The sequence below is a fragment of the Mustela nigripes genome, chromosome 1 (assembly GCF_022355385.1).
Source record: "Mustela nigripes isolate SB6536 chromosome 1, MUSNIG.SB6536, whole genome shotgun sequence".
NCBI classification, from domain to species: domain Eukaryota; kingdom Metazoa; phylum Chordata; class Mammalia; order Carnivora; family Mustelidae; genus Mustela; species Mustela nigripes.
The window spans coordinates 126,451,373-126,468,643 of record NC_081557.1 but is presented as its reverse complement, the minus strand read 5'-3'; the positions used below and the strand labels follow the sequence as shown (position 1 = coordinate 126,468,643).

Genomic DNA, 17,271 nt, shown 5'->3' with positions numbered 1-17,271 from the left:
CCTCATAGCCACTCAGATCCCTCACGGTTAGGTGCTGCTTCGCGTTGACTGGGTCTGCATTGTGAGGTCTAGCAGTCGAAGTCACACAGTTCTGGCCCACACGAAAGAAAAAGTTCGGTTTCAGTGCGGAAGAAGAGGGAGAGAAGGAGGAGGGAAGGGGAGAAGAAGGCGAGAGTAGCACAGAGGATCAGCGAAGGCACGCTTCGCGCACGCGCACTGGCCGCCCTACGCCACGCTTCCTGCGGGAGGGGAAGGACCGCGACGTGCCCACGTCGGGCGCACTGACGCTCGCTTGGCGTGCGCGGGCGGCCGGTGTCGTTAGTTGCGGGGTTGGGAGTCGCGGTCTGTGGAGCCGGCCTGGCCGGGGGGAGGCGGGGCTTCTGTTTGGCGGAGGTGGGGGCGCACGGACGCCGCCGAGGCATAACTTTCCTGTACCCGCTCTCGCGCTCTTTTTAAGTCCCTTGGAAGTGTGGCCATCGGGACAGTTTTGTCGTACCGTTTAGCCAAACATCTTCCCTTTGGTTATACAAGCGCAGGTTTCAGGGCGGTAGCTCTGGCATGCCGAACTCGCGGCCCAGGCCCCGTCGGGGTGCCCGGAGTGGCGGCGGGGCAGCCGGGCGGGAGGAGCTGGTGTCGCGGTCCTTACAGAGCGCAGAGCACTGCCTGGGCGCCCAGGACTTCGGCACCGCCTATGCTCACTACCTCCTCGTCCTCAGCCTGGCGCCGGAGCTGAAAGACGACGTGAAGGTGAGGAGGAGGTCCCTTCTTAAACTTGCTGGCAGATCTGTGTTCTTCACGTAAAATAAGTTGGGGGAGGTGGGTGGCTGAGATGGGTGGCAAGTTGTTGCTATTAATATTTACTGTTCCTGCTTGACTTCTCTTTTATTCAGGCCCGCAGTCAGCCCATCAGAAAATCCTGTCGGCTCCATCTTTGAAATATATCCAGAATCTGACCACTTGTCACCACCTTTTCCCCTCACTACCTTGGTTAAAGCCTCAGTCATTGGTTGGCTATTGCGGCAGGCTCCTAACTAGGCTTTCCCGCGTAGGCTGTCCCAACACAGCCTGCCTGAGCATTTCATAACAAGTCAAACGATGTCACTTCTCGTTTTCAAAACTTCCATTTTAATATAAAGGATGTATTGCAAATAAGGCCGCAAGGGATCTTCTCCCTCCTCGTGTGTCTAATTCTAGTATCCCTGCCTCAGGACCTTTGCCCCGGGCCCAGCTGTGTGCAAGAGTGTTATGGGTATCTGCAGTTGAATAAAGTTTGGAAGTAGCCTAAAGTTATCATTTGATGATGCATTCTTTAACCTTCAACTACTGGATTGTGATGGTTATTGTTTAAATGCTGAAAAAATCTTCAGGTTATATTAGAATCCAACTTAAATGATTTCACTTAATTTTGCATTCAGTTTTCAGCCTCAAGCTACTTGCTTTATTTCGCCCAGCGTTTCTCAACATTAGCCTTACTGACTTTGTTGATGGCGTGATTCTTTTTCTGGACAGCTGGCCTGTGCATTGTAGAATGTTTAGCAACATTGTTGATTTCCTCTACCTACTAGATGTCAGTAATGTCTAGATATTTGTGGTTAACATAAATTTATTGTAAATTTCACGAGCAGCTGGCCCCAAGAAGGAGAAGGTGCTATGTTGAGATACAGTTTGCTCTTATAGGTAGGCAGTAGTAGAATCAACCCAAGTGGTGGTTTCTTTCTTTGTTCCTCCTTTGTCAAACAGTGAGAATACCTTTTTTATAATTGTTTAGTGCACATCAAAAGTATATCTAAAGCCTGTATTTGAATGCCTCATGTTCGGTAGGGTTCAGAAACCACTTTTGTTTCTTGCAGAACAAAGGCATTATTCTTCGTGTAGGCTTTAGAAAAAGATCTCTTTAGTCTTATTTTTCACTACTCACTCTATTCCCCATGCCCACACTTCAGCCACACACCAAGCTGGTTACCAGTAGATTTCCTGATCCAGTTCATATCATCTGTGCTTTTTAGCCCCTGATACTCTAGACTCTTCTTGCATATCCTTCTCTCTAGTAAACTACATCAGAATTCAGTTACGAGTATCAACTCTTCTGTAAATCTCTGAGGATGATGTAAAATGTGCTCACCATAAAACTGGCATGACTAAAGCCTTCCCTCTTTCTATGGTGTTGTGATGTGGAGAATAGCTGGAGGAGGTGAGATTGGAGCTGGGGACAGTGGGAATGCTGTTACTGTGGTCCAACAAGTATTAGAAGGCCCAGACTATGTTTTAACAGTGGGAATGGAGAGACGGTGACAGACTTAAAGATGTTTGAAACTAACTGCATTGGAGTTAAGGTAGTGTTAAATAAGATGACTCAGTGGTTTGAGATTGGGTAGTATCTTAACCTTATATCCTGTGTGAGAGGAATATAATAGGTTCACTTTAGAGCATTTTGAATTTTTAAAAATTGCGTGTTTAATTTCTCCCAGCAAGTCTTCTGTGAGGACTGGAACAGGATTTATGTTGTTCATTGCTGTGTTTTAGCTCCAGTTCTTTGCATACTGATTGTTCAGGAAATATTTGAGTTGAGCTGAATTTGAGATGGATGAGGGTGCAGTTCCTTGTTGAGATGACTGATGGAAAGTTATGTTTGTGAGTCAGGTTCAAAAGAGGAGAGAGTCTTGATTGGAGATGTAGATGTTGCTTCATCCTTCAATGCATGGGTGATAGTTATTGCATTGGATGGGTGAGAAAGGAGAAGGCAGCCAAAAACAACTCCTAAAACATAGGAGCCCACAAAAGAGAGGTAGGTGGAGAATGTGATATGATAGCTAAGAATGGAGAGAGTTTAGAGTGGTCATACTCTCTACTTCTGCATGTTATTGCTACATAGGTGGTAAAATTCATTTATGCATTTGTTTATTTGGCAAGTTGTCTACTAAAACTAAATAAAATTTAAAGTAATCAGTTAATAGTAGTTAAGTTCTGTTCTCTGTGGAATCATCAGATGCTGTATGTTCTTCATTTATGCTATTGACTAAATTACTGTTTTCTCTTTCAAATAGGAAACTTTTCAGTATACACTGTTTAAATGGGCTGAAGAACTCGATTCTCTCAGTCGAACACAAGACTTACTTGGTTGTTATGAACAAGCTTTGGAACTGTTTCCTGATGATGAAGTGATTTGTAATAGTATGGGGGAGCATCTCTTCAGGTCTGTAGTGATTTTAGTATTACTTGTTAAGAATTACTCTGTATCAGTCTTGATCAGGGATAAATCACATAGTAATTTGAAAAGGAAAGTTTAATATAAAGAATTATTAACTATGACCAGGGATCAGAGTACTGAAGGATTGGCCAGTAAGAAGTAGAGAGAACTCAAAAGAATATAAGAATAGCAAATATAATATGTAATAACAGATTAATTTTAGTGTTATATTTGTGCTACATAATAGCCATTGCCCCAAGAGTTCCCCTCCCTGGGCTAAGATCGGGACCTTGTTGGAGAGGACCAAGGTGTATGTTGCAGGATGGCTGTGAAGTAAGTCACTCTGGTACCTTGCCAGGGAACTTGTGAATCTCTTCTCTGGATCTGGCTGGAAACTTGCCATTAGAAATTCTGTCCATTCTCCATAAAAACTATGGAACTAGGAAAACATGAAAACACCCAGTTTTTGTTTTGGATTTGTTTTATTAAATTTGGTTTTACTTTGTACAAATTATCAGGAGGCTTCTTGTAAGAAACAGCATGCTAATGTCCTGTTCTATATAGTGAGATCATTTTACATGTTCCAGCAGTTGTCCTCTAGTATTACTGCTTTGTTCATCCAATCATATTAAGTTTTATTCAATGAAAAGTTCTGTAAAGGAAGTATCTTTATCAAAATGTATTAGTCTCAGGGATGTAGCTATATACAGTTTAATAGTCTTTTTTTTTTTTTTTTTTTTTTTTTTTTTTTTATTTTTTATTTATTTATTTGAGAGAGAGACAGCGAGAGAGAGCATGAGCGAGGAGAAGGTCAGAGGGAGAAGCAGACTCCCTGTGGAGCTGGGAGCCCGATGCGGGACTCGATCCCAGGAATCCAGGATCATGACCTGAGCCGAAGGCAGTCGTCCAACCAACTGAGCCACCCAGGCGTCCCGAGTTTAATAGTCTTAATCAGCATGACTTGAAGAGTGAAATAAGTACTCATTTAAGAGACAAATATTTGACAATTACTAATTGTAGAGTATAATAATAACTGGGAATATGAGGCAGATTTTTCAACTGAGGCTTGTTTGCTCACACTAACAGCTAACCTGATCCTGATACACAAATTCCATCTCTACTAATTAGCAATTACTTGTCCTTTAAATGAAATTTAGCTTAAGAAGATTTTTAAATAACTTGTCACATTAGTTAAAAGTATACATTTTAATTTCAAAATTTTCTTTAGTTCTTCAGTCCATATAAGGGAAGTTAGTCTACAGGATTCAGTTATATTTCCAGATAATAGGCAGGTAATGATCATAACATTTTAAAATGGATGTTTAGGATCAATTCAACAGAAAATTGGAGCTCTGTACTTTTGATGGATCATAATTTGGTTACCTATTGTTTTAAGATATTAGTCTGAGCAGTTACCAATTACTGAGACAATGCTTGTTTGCTTTAGGAAATGTAATTATGCAAAATAATTGAGAATTCAGAACTTGTAAAAGTGTGAATGTGGCTTTTGCGATATAGTTTGTCTTTGTTCTTTACAACAGTGGTTCTTACCTTTTGTCCTTTCTACTTCCCTCATCAAAAACAGTGGGTCACTCACTCTGCACTAAGAGAATCACGGCTCCAGGAGAAAAAAATTTCTTGAGTAAACGATAGCTTTCCTTTCTTCCTTCCTTCTATTTGTGAAATACAATATGTGTCTGGAAAGTCTCAACTTTAAAACCTTGTCCAATAGTCCAATAGCATCAGATTTAAACAAAACATTCAAGTTGCTAATTGGGAAGATATTTCTTCTAAATAAAAAAAGGGTGGTTTTATAGTTTGTTGATACTGACACACGTGTTGGGTCTATCAATATCAGATAGACTTTAATTGAGTGTACCATATATCTTTCAGATTAACATTATGGTTTAAGAAAACTGAATGATGGGGCACCTGGGTGACTAAGTCATTAAGTGTCTGCCTTGGCTCAGATCCTGGGCTTGAGCCCCACATTGGGCTCCATGCTCAACAAGAAGCCTACTTCTATCTCTCCTACTCCCCCTGCTTGTGTTCCCTTTCTCGTTGTGTTTGTCTCTGTCAAAGAAATAAATCTTAAAAAAAACCAAACCTGAATGATATTTTAAGAATCAAACTTAAGGGAAGCACAAACCCCAGGAAATTATTAGGGGCAGATTTGGCATTGATTCAGCAGATTGTTGATATTTAAACATTCTAAAATACCCATTGCTAGTTTTGTCTCACTGAGTAGTGATTGTGTAAAATGTGTTTTATATTGTATTTTGTGTAGTGTCAGTTGTAGAATAAGATAACCTGTCTTCAATATACTTAAAAATAACAGATACTAACCATAAACATTTTTATTTTAATCTTAAACATGAGTGCCAGTCATTTGACATACGGCCATTACCTTTTGTTAGAGTGTAGTTCCTTGTTTGAAGTTCCAGAATGTTTGTTTGTTTGTTTGTTTTACATAAACCATATATTGAATGAATAGTCTCATTTTCAAATGCTTAAAAGTTCTCACGAAGAAATGTGAGCGTAAAAGGGTTTTACTAGCCCATGTCTCTTCAATTTGTGGACTACACACTGGGGCAGGTCCACAGATTATCAGTCAGCGACAGGTAAGTATAGTAATTGAGCATAAGTGTTTAGAAATGTATATAGCACTTTGATACTGCTTTAAATCCAAGCATGTGATCAGGGAACTCACTTGTGAAAGAAGATGGTGGACCAGTTAGGGTGCTGCTGAAATCTGGTGGGTGAGTTGCATGCTAATCACATGCAATAGAACTGTATTGGTCTACAAATATTTATGTAATCTAAAAAGGGGGAGATGGATTCTTTACTACAGAAAGTTCCAGAAGCCCTATTCTAGATAGTTCAGTAGTTTTCCCGCTTTTATTGTTGATTTGCTCACATCTAATTCAGTTGGAACTTTTGGATGACTCGCCTTTGATTTTTATCAAAGCATTTAGCTTCATGTCCTCAGAAACAGTGGCTCTCTCTTTGCAGTTATGTTTATTTTCTATCATATATATTTATTATATTTATATAATATATATTTTATATACTTACATATTAAATATGTTTAATTGAAATATTTAATTATATGTAATTATAATAACAAGTATAACTGATAAAAACTGGTCTGGCTCTTGATAATTCACTCAGTTGCTGTGAGAGAAGGTATACAGTCACACCCCGTCCTAGCTTTAGGCATCAGTATGTTTTACACAGGAATGATTTTTAGAAAGCACTGGTTTTCTAGTGAGTTAGTTAAATGCAAGATGACTCGGGGAGCTTCTACTATATTTTAGTACAATAGTAATTTATAGTCAGTTTCCTAGAATGCATAAATACGATAAGCGTTCAGAAAGGAAAAAAAATGATCAAAGATTATCATCCTTACAAAAGACTTCTCATAAATGATGGTGCTTGTAATGAGTAGGATTTGGGGTGCTGGAGTGATTCTTACGCCTGATAAGTGGCATGAACAAAGGCACAGTAATTGATATCATAATAACCGAACATTTTGTCTGTCATTTTTTACTGTAGAATGGGCTTTAGAGATGAAGCAGCTGGCTATTTTCATAAAGCAGTAAAACTAAACCCTGAATTCAATGATGCAAAGGAGAATTTTTATCGTGTTGCAAACTGGTTGGTGGAACGCTGGCACTTTATCATGCTTAATGACACCAAAAGGAATACAGTTTATAATGCAGCAATCCAAAATGCAGTTTCCTTGGGGTCCCAGAGTGTTTTGGACATTGGAGCAGGAACTGGAATACTAAGGTTTGTTGTAATTGTGTTTTAATTATATGCATACACACACACACACAGACACACTAAGGTAAATTAAAGCTTTTTACCAAATATGGAAAATTTAACAGTGGAATTTAAAAATAGAGTTCAATTTATTTCTCATAATCTTATGACTATTCATGTAAACTACTATTATTGTTTTTTTCACTATAACTACTTTATCAAGCACTGGACACAACCAATAAGAATTTGGGGTTACTATTGAAATTTTGAACAATGCCTTTTAAGAGTACTTTTTGCATTAATATTGTGTTTGAGTCTAATTGTCTAAGTTAAAGCCTGTTGACATTTTTCATCTCAATTATGTCTTCTTAAAAACATGAGTGTCATGATTTTTTTTTTTTTTTTTTTTTTTTTAATTTTTTATTTTTGATAAACATATATTTTTATCCCCAGGGGTACAGGTCTGTGAATCAACAGGTTTACACACTTCACAGCACTCACCAAATCACATACCCTCCCCAATGTCCATAATCCCACCCCCTTCTCCCAAACCCCCTCCCCCCGGCAACCCTCAGTGTCATGATTTATTGTATGATTTGTTTCTTGATAAGAATACTGGTTCATTTTTTTTTTTTAATGTGGAATGAATAATGGTTGTGTTAGTTAAAGAATAAAAGGGAAAAAGCATGTCTAAGCCTAATAATTACACTAAAATTGAAAAGCTGCAGTGGATTATTTTTTCTTGATGGAACACTTTTACCCCTTGCAGCATGTTTGCTAAAAAAGCTGGAGCACGCTCGGTATATGCTTGTGAGTTATCCAAGACCATGTATGAACTTGCCTGTGATGTAGTGGCAGCAAACAAGATGGAAGCAGGAATCAAACTCTTACATATGAAGTCACTTGATATAGAAATTCCAAAACACATTCCTGAAAGGTATTATATAATTTTTATGTAATATAATTTTATTTTTATAATTTTTTAAAAAATTAAGATGTTTCTGTTTAGAGCTTCTAGCCCAAATAAAAATTCTAAAATCCTTATATTGTAAAGATAGGAATATGGGATCATTTAGCATAAGATGGATTTTCTAAGGTCATATTCTTGATAAAAAATATTTAGAGAGATCTTGGGAAAAAAACTTGTACTAAGGTATTTACTACATATACTTGACCTTTAGCAAGTTACTTTTCTTCTGTTAATTTTAGTATTCTGGTTGTGAAAATGGATACTATCTCTTGTGTGGTCAACTGTTTTAAAATTTTGGTTAAAAATAATACAAGAGTAGATCTGGCTTGATGGACTTATCATATTTTGTGTTAACCTTGGCTAAAATGAAAGCCGTCAAAGTATTTTGGCCTGGCTCCTTCAAATGCTTTTTTTCATAGGCCTTGGATTTTTAGTATATCATCTCACTTTAATCATTATTGCAAGGGTGATGGAATTTTAGAGCTGGAATGGATTTACAAATCATCTGGTCCAACACTATCATTTTTGAGACAGTTTTCTTTTCTTTTTTTTTTTTTCTAAAGATTTATTTGACAGACAGAGATCACAAGTAGGCAGAGAGGCAGGCGGGGGGGGGGGGGAAGCAGGTACCCTGATGAGCAGAGATCCCAATACGGGGCTCGATCCCAGGATTATGAGATCATGACCTGAGCCGAAGGCAGAGGCTTAACCCACTGAGCCACCCAGGTGCCCCTCTTTTTTTTTTTTTTTTTGGTAATTTGACAGACAGAGATCACAAGTAGGCAGAGAGGCAGGCAGAGAGAGGTGGGGGTGGGGGGAGTATTGAAAGAGGACTTTTATACTCTGTTGTAATTTGGACTGTGATTTTTAAAAGTCTTCTTCCATATGTATAATAATATTTGTTTACTTAATAATTACACTTTCCAATGGACTTAGCATTGATTTTTATGGAAGAAGTCTTATTAACTTGTTGAAGCAGAGAGACACATTTTGTAGAAATAAACAGTGTCCTGAATTATCGTAATCCACTCAGGCTACCATTACAAAATAACCATAGACTAGATAGCTTAAACAACAAACATTTACTTTTTCACAGTTCTGGAAGCTAGAAGTCCATGATCAAGGGTGCTGGCAAATTTGGTTTCTGGTGAGAGCTCTCTTCCTAGCTTACAGAGAGTTGCATTCCTGCCCTTTCCTCTGTACATGTGAGGAGAAAGAGAGATCACCTGTGTCTTTTCCACTCTATAAGGATACCAGTTCTGTCACATTGGGGCCCTACGCTTATGACTTCATTTAACTTTAATTTTAATCTCCTAAAGACCGTAGCTCCAAATGTAGTCACTTGGGAGTTAGGGCTTCAATTTATGAATTTTGGTGGCATGAATCAGTTACCTTAATTTAACCTTCATTTCTTTCACAGATAGTGTTATAGAAGGACCTGTGGGTTTTGAATTAGGAGATAGGGATTCCAGTACTAACTCTGTTTTAATTTATTTTGACCTTGAGCAAATCTAGATATTTCAAGATACTAGATTAGATGATTGAGATACCTTCCACGTTTTAAATGTATGCAACCATCAATACTGAAAATTTTTTGTAATTAAATAGTATTGGGTTTAGGCACTTTGAGGGATACCAAAGTTTCTTTTTCTTTCTTTCTTTCTTTTTTTAAAAAGATTTTATTTATTTATTTGACAGAAATCACAAGTAGGCAGAGAGGCAGGCAGAGAGAGAAGGGGAAGCAGGCTCCCTGTGGAGCAGAGAGCCTGATGCGGGGCTCGATCCCAGGACTCTAGGATCATGACCTGAGCCGAAGGCAGAGGCTTTAACCCACTGAGCCACCCAGGTGCCCCATACCAAAGTTGTTTCTGTCCTCAAGGCACCTATAATCTAGAGAGGAAGATAAAGAATATTCATGAAACTTTTCTTTATCTTTTAATTACATAAATAAATGTTATTGGCAGTAAGTGCTAAAGAAGTTCAGAGAAGGGAGAAAGTATTTTTATGTGTCTTTGGGTGAAATTTTCTAGAAAGAATGGTCAGAAGATCCCAACTCTGTGGACTTAAGCTTTTGTGAAAACTCACAGGGATTAGGTAAAGCAAAAGAAGCAACAAGAGAGCTACAGTGAATGTGTAAGAGGTAAACATGGATAATGAAGGGAGAGAAAGGATTTTGAGAGGGAGGTCTTCTCAGGTCCATTACATGTTATTTGTAGATTAAGGAAAATTATAACTGAGAAAGATTACTCATCTTTATAAGTAGGGGAGCTGTTTACGATAGAGAATATTTTTATAGAGTGTTGGGGATAAAAATCCATTTACTCACCAAGAAAAAGGGGACTGGTAAAGATAATGGGTATGAAGTACTCTTAAGAATTTAGGCAGTGAAAGAATCATCTGAAGAGGCCCCAGGGTCATGTGAAGGTTGTATGTCTCCCTGCCCCCAGAGGGTGCCAGTGGAGAACAGAGGAGCCTGTGGAACAGTAGAGTCAAGTTCCTTAAGATCTGAGGGTAGATACTAAAAAAGTAAAATGTAGTAGAACATTTTATATGTGAACTGTTTCTATAATATATTTTTCCTTTGTTCTCTCAGCTTTGACATCTTTACTTAAATAGCATGATATTTTACTTACATATGTCTTTAAAAAATCGTTCTATAGAGTGTCCCTAGTTGTAACAGAAACTGTCGATGCAGGTTTATTTGGAGAAGGAATTGTGGAGAGTTTGATTCATGCATGGGAGCATTTACTTTTGCAGCCAAAGGTAAGCAGCATGAAAACACTTAAATTTGATTAAGAACTCATTATTTCAGTAGGTATTTATTGAGCCCCTTTGTGTACTGTTAAGCAGTATAAAATACATTCTCCTGGGACGCCTGGGTGGCTCAGTTGGTTAAGCAGCTGCCTTCGGCTCAGGTCATGATCCCAGCGTCCTGGGATCGAGTCCCACATCAGGCTACTTGCTCCGCAGGGAGCCTCCTTCTCCCTCTGACTCTGCCTTCCACTCTGTCTGCCTGTGCTCGCTCTCACTCTCTCTCTCTTACAAATAAATAAATAAAATCTTTAAAAAAAAAAAAAATAAATAAAATAAAATACATTCTCCTATCAAGGTTTATACTATATAGTTGGGAAGAAATCCATGCAAAAACTAGTTTAATCATGTAATGTAATATATACTTGTGTACCTCCATGGGGTAGATAGGCCATAAAAAGACTCCAGGAAGGAATTCATAGTAATTGAGGCTACACTGTGGGACAACTATTGTGGAATTCTTGAGTAGGATTGAGAAAGGGAAGTACTTTCAGTCTCAGTAGCCCTCACTGCTTGGATTTTTGGCAAACTATCAAAGGGGAGTGTAACAATAACTGATTTGGTGTGGTTTTAAGGTACCAATTGATTAGACAGGACTAACTCTTAAAATTGCCTGTGTTTTGCAATGAATTTCTCTAAGGTGGCCCATGAGTTATAGATTTAGTTTTTATAATATGTAATGTGAATGAAAGTCTTTTAACATGTCATGAGAATTTACTATTTACAGAAAGTGATTTGAATTTAAAATACCTAATTAAAGGCTGAAAAGAAGAGCAGTTGGTCTTTCAAATAGGTAGTAGTGATTTTGGTTTCTCAGTTAGTCATACCCAACAGTTTTTGTTGTGTATAGATTTATAGCTACCCTCCTCTTCCTATTTGTTGAAAAAAACATGTATACATATATACATATACAAACACACATATATAGCAATGAAAGTGAAATAAATCTTTAAAATAAAATTAGTATTAACATGGCATCACATTCATTGTTTTTCATTTTTTAAATTTACTATGTTTTTATTTAAGTATACTGAACGTACAGTGTTATATTAGTTTCAGGTGTACAGCATACTAATTCAGCAGTTCTGTACATTACTCAGCGTTCATCACAATAAGTGTACTCTTAATCCCTGTCACCTATTTCACCCATCCCCCTATCCACCTCCTTCCTCGTAACCATCAGTTTGTTCTCTCCATTTAAGTGGTTTTTTTGTTTATCTCTGTTTTGTTGATGTTTATTTCTTTCTTAAATTCCACATATGAGTGAAATCATATGGTGTTTCTCTTTCTCGGACTTATTTCACTTAGCATTATGTCCTCTAGATCCATCTGTATACTTGCTAATGGCAAAATTTCATTCTCTTTTATGGCTGAGTAATATTCAAGCTTTTTATTGAGGTATGACTGACATACAACATTATAGTAGTTTCAGGTATAGAATGTAATGATTTAAAATTTGTATATCTTGTGAAATGATCTCCACAATAAGGCTAGTAAACAAAAGAAGCTTTTCAATTTCAATTTTTTTTAAGATTTCATTTTTAAGCAATGTGGGGCTTGAACTCACAACCCTGAGATCAAAAATTGCATGCTTTACCAACTAAGCCAGCTAGGCATCCCCCAAAGAAACGTTTTAATTAAAAAAGTTTTTTTTATAAGATTTTGTTTATTTTATTTTAGGAGGGGGAAGTGAGCAGGGGGAGTGGCAGAGGGAGAAGGAGAGAGAGAATGTCAGGGAGACTCAGCTCAGCGTGGAGCCCAGTGTGGGGCTCTGTCTCATGACCCTGAGGTCATGACCTGAGCTAAAACCAAGAGTCAGACATGTAACCCACTGAACCACCAGGTGCCCCATAAGAAACTTCTTAGAGATTTTGGGGCACCTGGGTGGCTCAGTGGGTTAAAGCCTCTGCCTTCGGCTCAGATCATAATTCTAGGGTCCTGGGGCTCTCTGCCTGGCGGGGAGCATGCTTCCTCCTCTCTCTGCCTGCTTCTCTGCCTACTTGTGATCTCCGTCTGTCAAATAAATAAAAAAAATCTTAAAAAAATATTTTATTTATTCACTTATTTATTTGAGTGGCAGGGATAGCATGTGCAAATAGGGGGAGGCGCAGAGGGAGGAGAGGATTGTGTGGAGTCTGACACAGGGCTTGATGTCATGATCCTGCAATCATGACCTGAGCTAAAACCAAGAGTCAGATGCTTAACTCAGATGTCTCCACCAAAAAAACCTTATTTATTTATTCATTTTTATTTTATTTTATTTTTTTAAAGATTTTATTTATTTGTTCGACAGAGAAGAGGAAAGCACAGGCCAGGGGAGCAGCAGGCAGAGGGAGAAGCAGGTCCCAGCTGAGCAGGGAGCCCAGTTAGGGGCTCAATACCAGGAGACCCAAGCTGAAGACAGTTGCTTAACCAAATGAATCACCCAGGCACTCCTAAAAAAACTTCTGAAAGAAAAAAGTACCTTAACTTGTTTATCCTTACCTGTTGATTTTAAAGTTTTTTTTCTTAATAATTTTCTTTCTCATAATCATGCACACATATTTTTACATACATGAATATAACTGAATATAATTTTTATTGTTATATTTTAGAGCAGAGGTGAACATGGTAATTGTGAAAAGTATGGGAAAGTTATACCAGCAAGTGCTGTCATATTTGGGATGGCAGTAGAATGTGCAGAGATAAGAAGACATCATAGGTAAGTGGTTACTTAAATAGTAAATACTAGAAAACATTAATTTTAAAGAGTAAACTGTACTTGAAAGTTTATTTAGTGAATATTTATTTGGATGAGAATTTGTAGTTTTGTGACCTTTAAATTCATGATGTGTGTTCTAGTCTTAATTCCCTGTTTACCTTTTTCTTACTTTCCTTTAAAGTGTAACTCTAGGGATGCCTGCATGGCTCAGTTGGTTAAGCATCTGCCTTCTTCTCAGGTCATGATCCCAGGGTCCTGAGATTGAGCCCCACTCCACAGGGAGCCTGCTTCTCCTTCTGTTTGCTGCTCCCCCTGCTTGTGCACACATGCTTGCTCACTCTCAAAAAAAAAAACTTCAAAAAAAAAATAAAGTAGAACTCTAGAACTAAAACCAGCTTTTAGTTTCTTAGTGGAAAATTAATTTTGATACAACTTAGTATTTTTTTATTTGTGGTAGATTAAAGAGGCCCCCTTCAATAACTTAATAGTAGTAAAGGTAACATATAAATATTTTAAGACATAGTGATGAGTAAAAGAAGAAAATAAAAATTATCCTAAACTCTTCACTGTTAGATAGCTACTTCTCATCTTTGTTGTATACTCTTCCTTACTTTTCTGTACATGTTACAGGGTGATAAGGAAGTAAAATAGTTATTGGTAGGGCATAGGGCACCAACCAGACAGTCAGTGGCCTTAATGAATAGATTGGCTGAATTAGTGTGCTGGTTGAGTGTCTGTTCTGTGTAAGTAAAGGTGTGTGTATATCAATTTAATTTTGTTTCAGAAGTTTCATTGAGTATGTTTGCTTTTTCTTTGTGAGCCTCTTCATGTTAATAGATATGCTTCGTGATTTTTTTAAAATCAATTTCCTTTCGTTCTGAGTTTAGAATTTTTAGGTGCTTCTACTGTTTTCAAATAAGAACAAGGGTAAATATCTTCGTACTTAGAACTTGTCCTTATTATTTTCTTGGGATAAATTTCTTAATAAAGAATTGAGTTACATAAAATCTTATTTAAAAAAATTTTTTTAAAAAGATTTTACTTATTTGACAGAGAGAAATCACAAATAGGGAGGCAGGCAGAGCGGGGGTGGGTGGGTGCAGGCTCCCTGCTGAGCAGAGAGCCTGATGTGGGGCTCGATCCCAGGACCCTGAGATCATGACCTGAGCCAAAGGCAGTGGCTTAACCCACTGAGCCACCCAGGCACCCCGAGTTACATAAAATCTTAAAAAAAAAAAAAAAAGAATTGAGTTAAAAGTTATGTATATTTTTCAGTTTATGGGGACACATTGCTGAGTTGCCCACCAGAAAAGCTAGGTTGTGTGTTGCTGAGATTTCTTGCTATAACATGATTCTAAATTCTTTGCCATGAATAGTTTCTCTTTATATTTTATAGTTAAGTCACTAAAATTGTTTGCCTAAGTCAAATAGAAATTGACTGGTGTCTACTATTTTGAAAAAGGATCCCTTTATCATTGATTCATTTACGTAGCAAATAAGGGTCTGACTATACAACAGAAGCACCAGCAGTTTTTGTAAACATAAAAATGCCACACATTTTGTTTGAGTAGGTCTGGGTGGGTGAGACTGGTATTTATTTTTCATGAAGCTCAGTAGTGTGGGTTGAGGACCATGAAGAAAGGTGCTGAAAGATAAAGAGGTGAGTGCTACCATTTTATCTGGTAGAAACAATTTTTTTTTTAGGATTTTATTTATTTATTCATCTGAGAGCAAGAGAGAGCGTCAAAGTGAGTACAAGTGGTGGTGGGGGGGCAGAGAGAGAGGGAAAAGGAATCCCAAGCAGACTTCACACTGAGAGTAGAGCTCATTGTGGGCTCTGTTCCATGGCCCTGAGATCATGAACTGAGCTGAAACCAAGAGTTGGATGGTCAACCAGCTTAGGCACCTAGGCAACCCTGGTAGAAACAATTTTAACTACTGTTATAAAAATCACTGTTTGGAACCTAAGTAATTGAATCTTATGCTTATTTGAACAAGCAAATTTTTTAAGAATAGCCAAGAAAAGTGAGAAATTTGCCTTATTAGATACAAACCTCTAGAAATAAAAAACACTGATGTAGAAATTGAAAAACTGATCAGTGGAACAAAATAAATACAGACCTTGGGGGGCACCTGGGTGGCTCAGTGGGTTAAGCCTCTGCCTTTGGCTCAGGTCATGATCTCAGGGTCCTGGGATCGAGCCCCGCATCGGGCTCTCTGCTCAGCAGGGAGCCTGCTTCCTCCTCTCTCTCTGCCTGCCTCTCTGCCTACTTGTGATCTCTGTCAAATAAATAAATAAAATCTTTAAATAAATACAGACCTTGGAATTTATAGGAATTTAGTAATGATACAGATGTATCATTCAGATCATCATGTATTTCAGATCAGCAGAGAAAGGATGAATGGAGATAGAGATATTTTTCATATAGGGAAAAACATTAGGTTCTTACTTTAATTCAAGATGAATTAAATATCTGGGACGCCTGGGTGGCTCAGTTGGTTAAGCAGCTGCCTTCAGCTCAGGTCATGATCCCAGCGCCCTGGGATCGAGTCCCACATCAGGCTCCTTGCTCAGCAGGGAGCCTGCTTCTCCCTCTGCCTCTGCTTGCCATTCTGTCTGCCTGTGCTTGCTCTCTCCCCCTCTCTCTCTCTGATAAATAAATAAAATCTTTAAAAAAAAAAAAAAAGATGAATTAAATATCTAAGTGTAGAAAATTCATTGAGTGATGAAGGCTTTCCAAAGGAAAACATAGGATAGAGTCTCAAAGCCATAGAAGAGTGACAAATTTGACCACTTTAAAAAAATTTTAATATATCTCGTGAAAGCATGTGTAAATAAAGTTAAAAGACAGTTGGCAGGCTGAGATAAAAACTTGGACTTTTACAACAAAGCATTAATATACTTAAAATTGTGAATCAGAGAAATGGAAATTAAGTCAATATGACATTTTTTTGAGTAATTATATTAGCATTAAAAATGATAATATCCTGTTTTCTCACAGGTATGGGGAAAACGTATACACTGTTAGTATAACATTTTAGTAGCTCTATTTGGCATTATCTAAGAAAACTAAAGATCTGTATAGTCCTTGACCTAGTATTTCCACTTCTGGTAAGCTGCCCTGATAAACATACTTACATGTGTGTACAGAGATGTGTGTACAGGGGTGCTTAATGTAATGCTGTAATTGGGGAAAAAACTATCTAAAGGTTTATTAATAAAATATTTCAATAATTTTTATTATTATTATTATTTTTTAATTTTATTTTTATTTTTTATCAATAATTTTTGATAAAACATTTGCCTAGTACAGTACTATGCAAATGTCATAAAGAATTATTTAAGGTACATATACAGACATGGAAAAAGTTCATGATACACTATTAAGTGAAGAAGACAAGGTATAACCATAGGATCAGTGAGCATACCTGACACTAGGTCTTGGTTTCTAAATTCCATTCCTTGCCAAAGGGAACTATAGCTCCTTGGATAAATGGCTGCTTCCAGGATTAGGGTAGGACAGATTCAAGATGACTCTGAAACATTTTGCGTTGGAAATTAAGGAAGTACTAAAAAAAAATTATAGGCCATTAAAAGGACATAAAAGCATGTTTGGAAGAGTCTCCCACTGGCCAAATCTGAGAGAATTTAAGCACCAAATATATATATACATAAGGGCATTTATAAATTAAAGCCCATTGAATAAAATAGAATCCTTAAGTTCCTACTTATAATAAATAGATTAATAAATTCATAAATGGGGACAAAAGGACAGTTATTTGCAGCAGGAGAATGTTGACTAATAATAAAACAAATGTTGCAAAATTATTGTTTGC

The 17,271-nt window shown here is 37.5% G+C and overlaps 1 protein-coding gene across 1 annotated transcript in view; it reads left to right on the top strand.

Moving 5' to 3' along the window:
• Window positions 1-297: 297 nt before the first annotated feature.
• PRMT9 (protein arginine methyltransferase 9) overlaps window positions 298-17,271 on the top strand; it is a 40,309-nt gene continuing 23,335 nt past the window's right edge. The window contains exons 1-6 of the mRNA XM_059373429.1: window positions 298-747; window positions 3,045-3,193; window positions 6,743-6,979; window positions 7,722-7,889; window positions 10,583-10,685; window positions 13,328-13,434. Of these exons, the coding sequence (XP_059229412.1) occupies window positions 559-747; window positions 3,045-3,193; window positions 6,743-6,979; window positions 7,722-7,889; window positions 10,583-10,685; window positions 13,328-13,434 (953 nt within the window). The 5' untranslated portion in view covers window positions 298-558. The remainder of the gene's footprint in view (window positions 748-3,044; window positions 3,194-6,742; window positions 6,980-7,721; window positions 7,890-10,582; window positions 10,686-13,327; window positions 13,435-17,271) is intronic.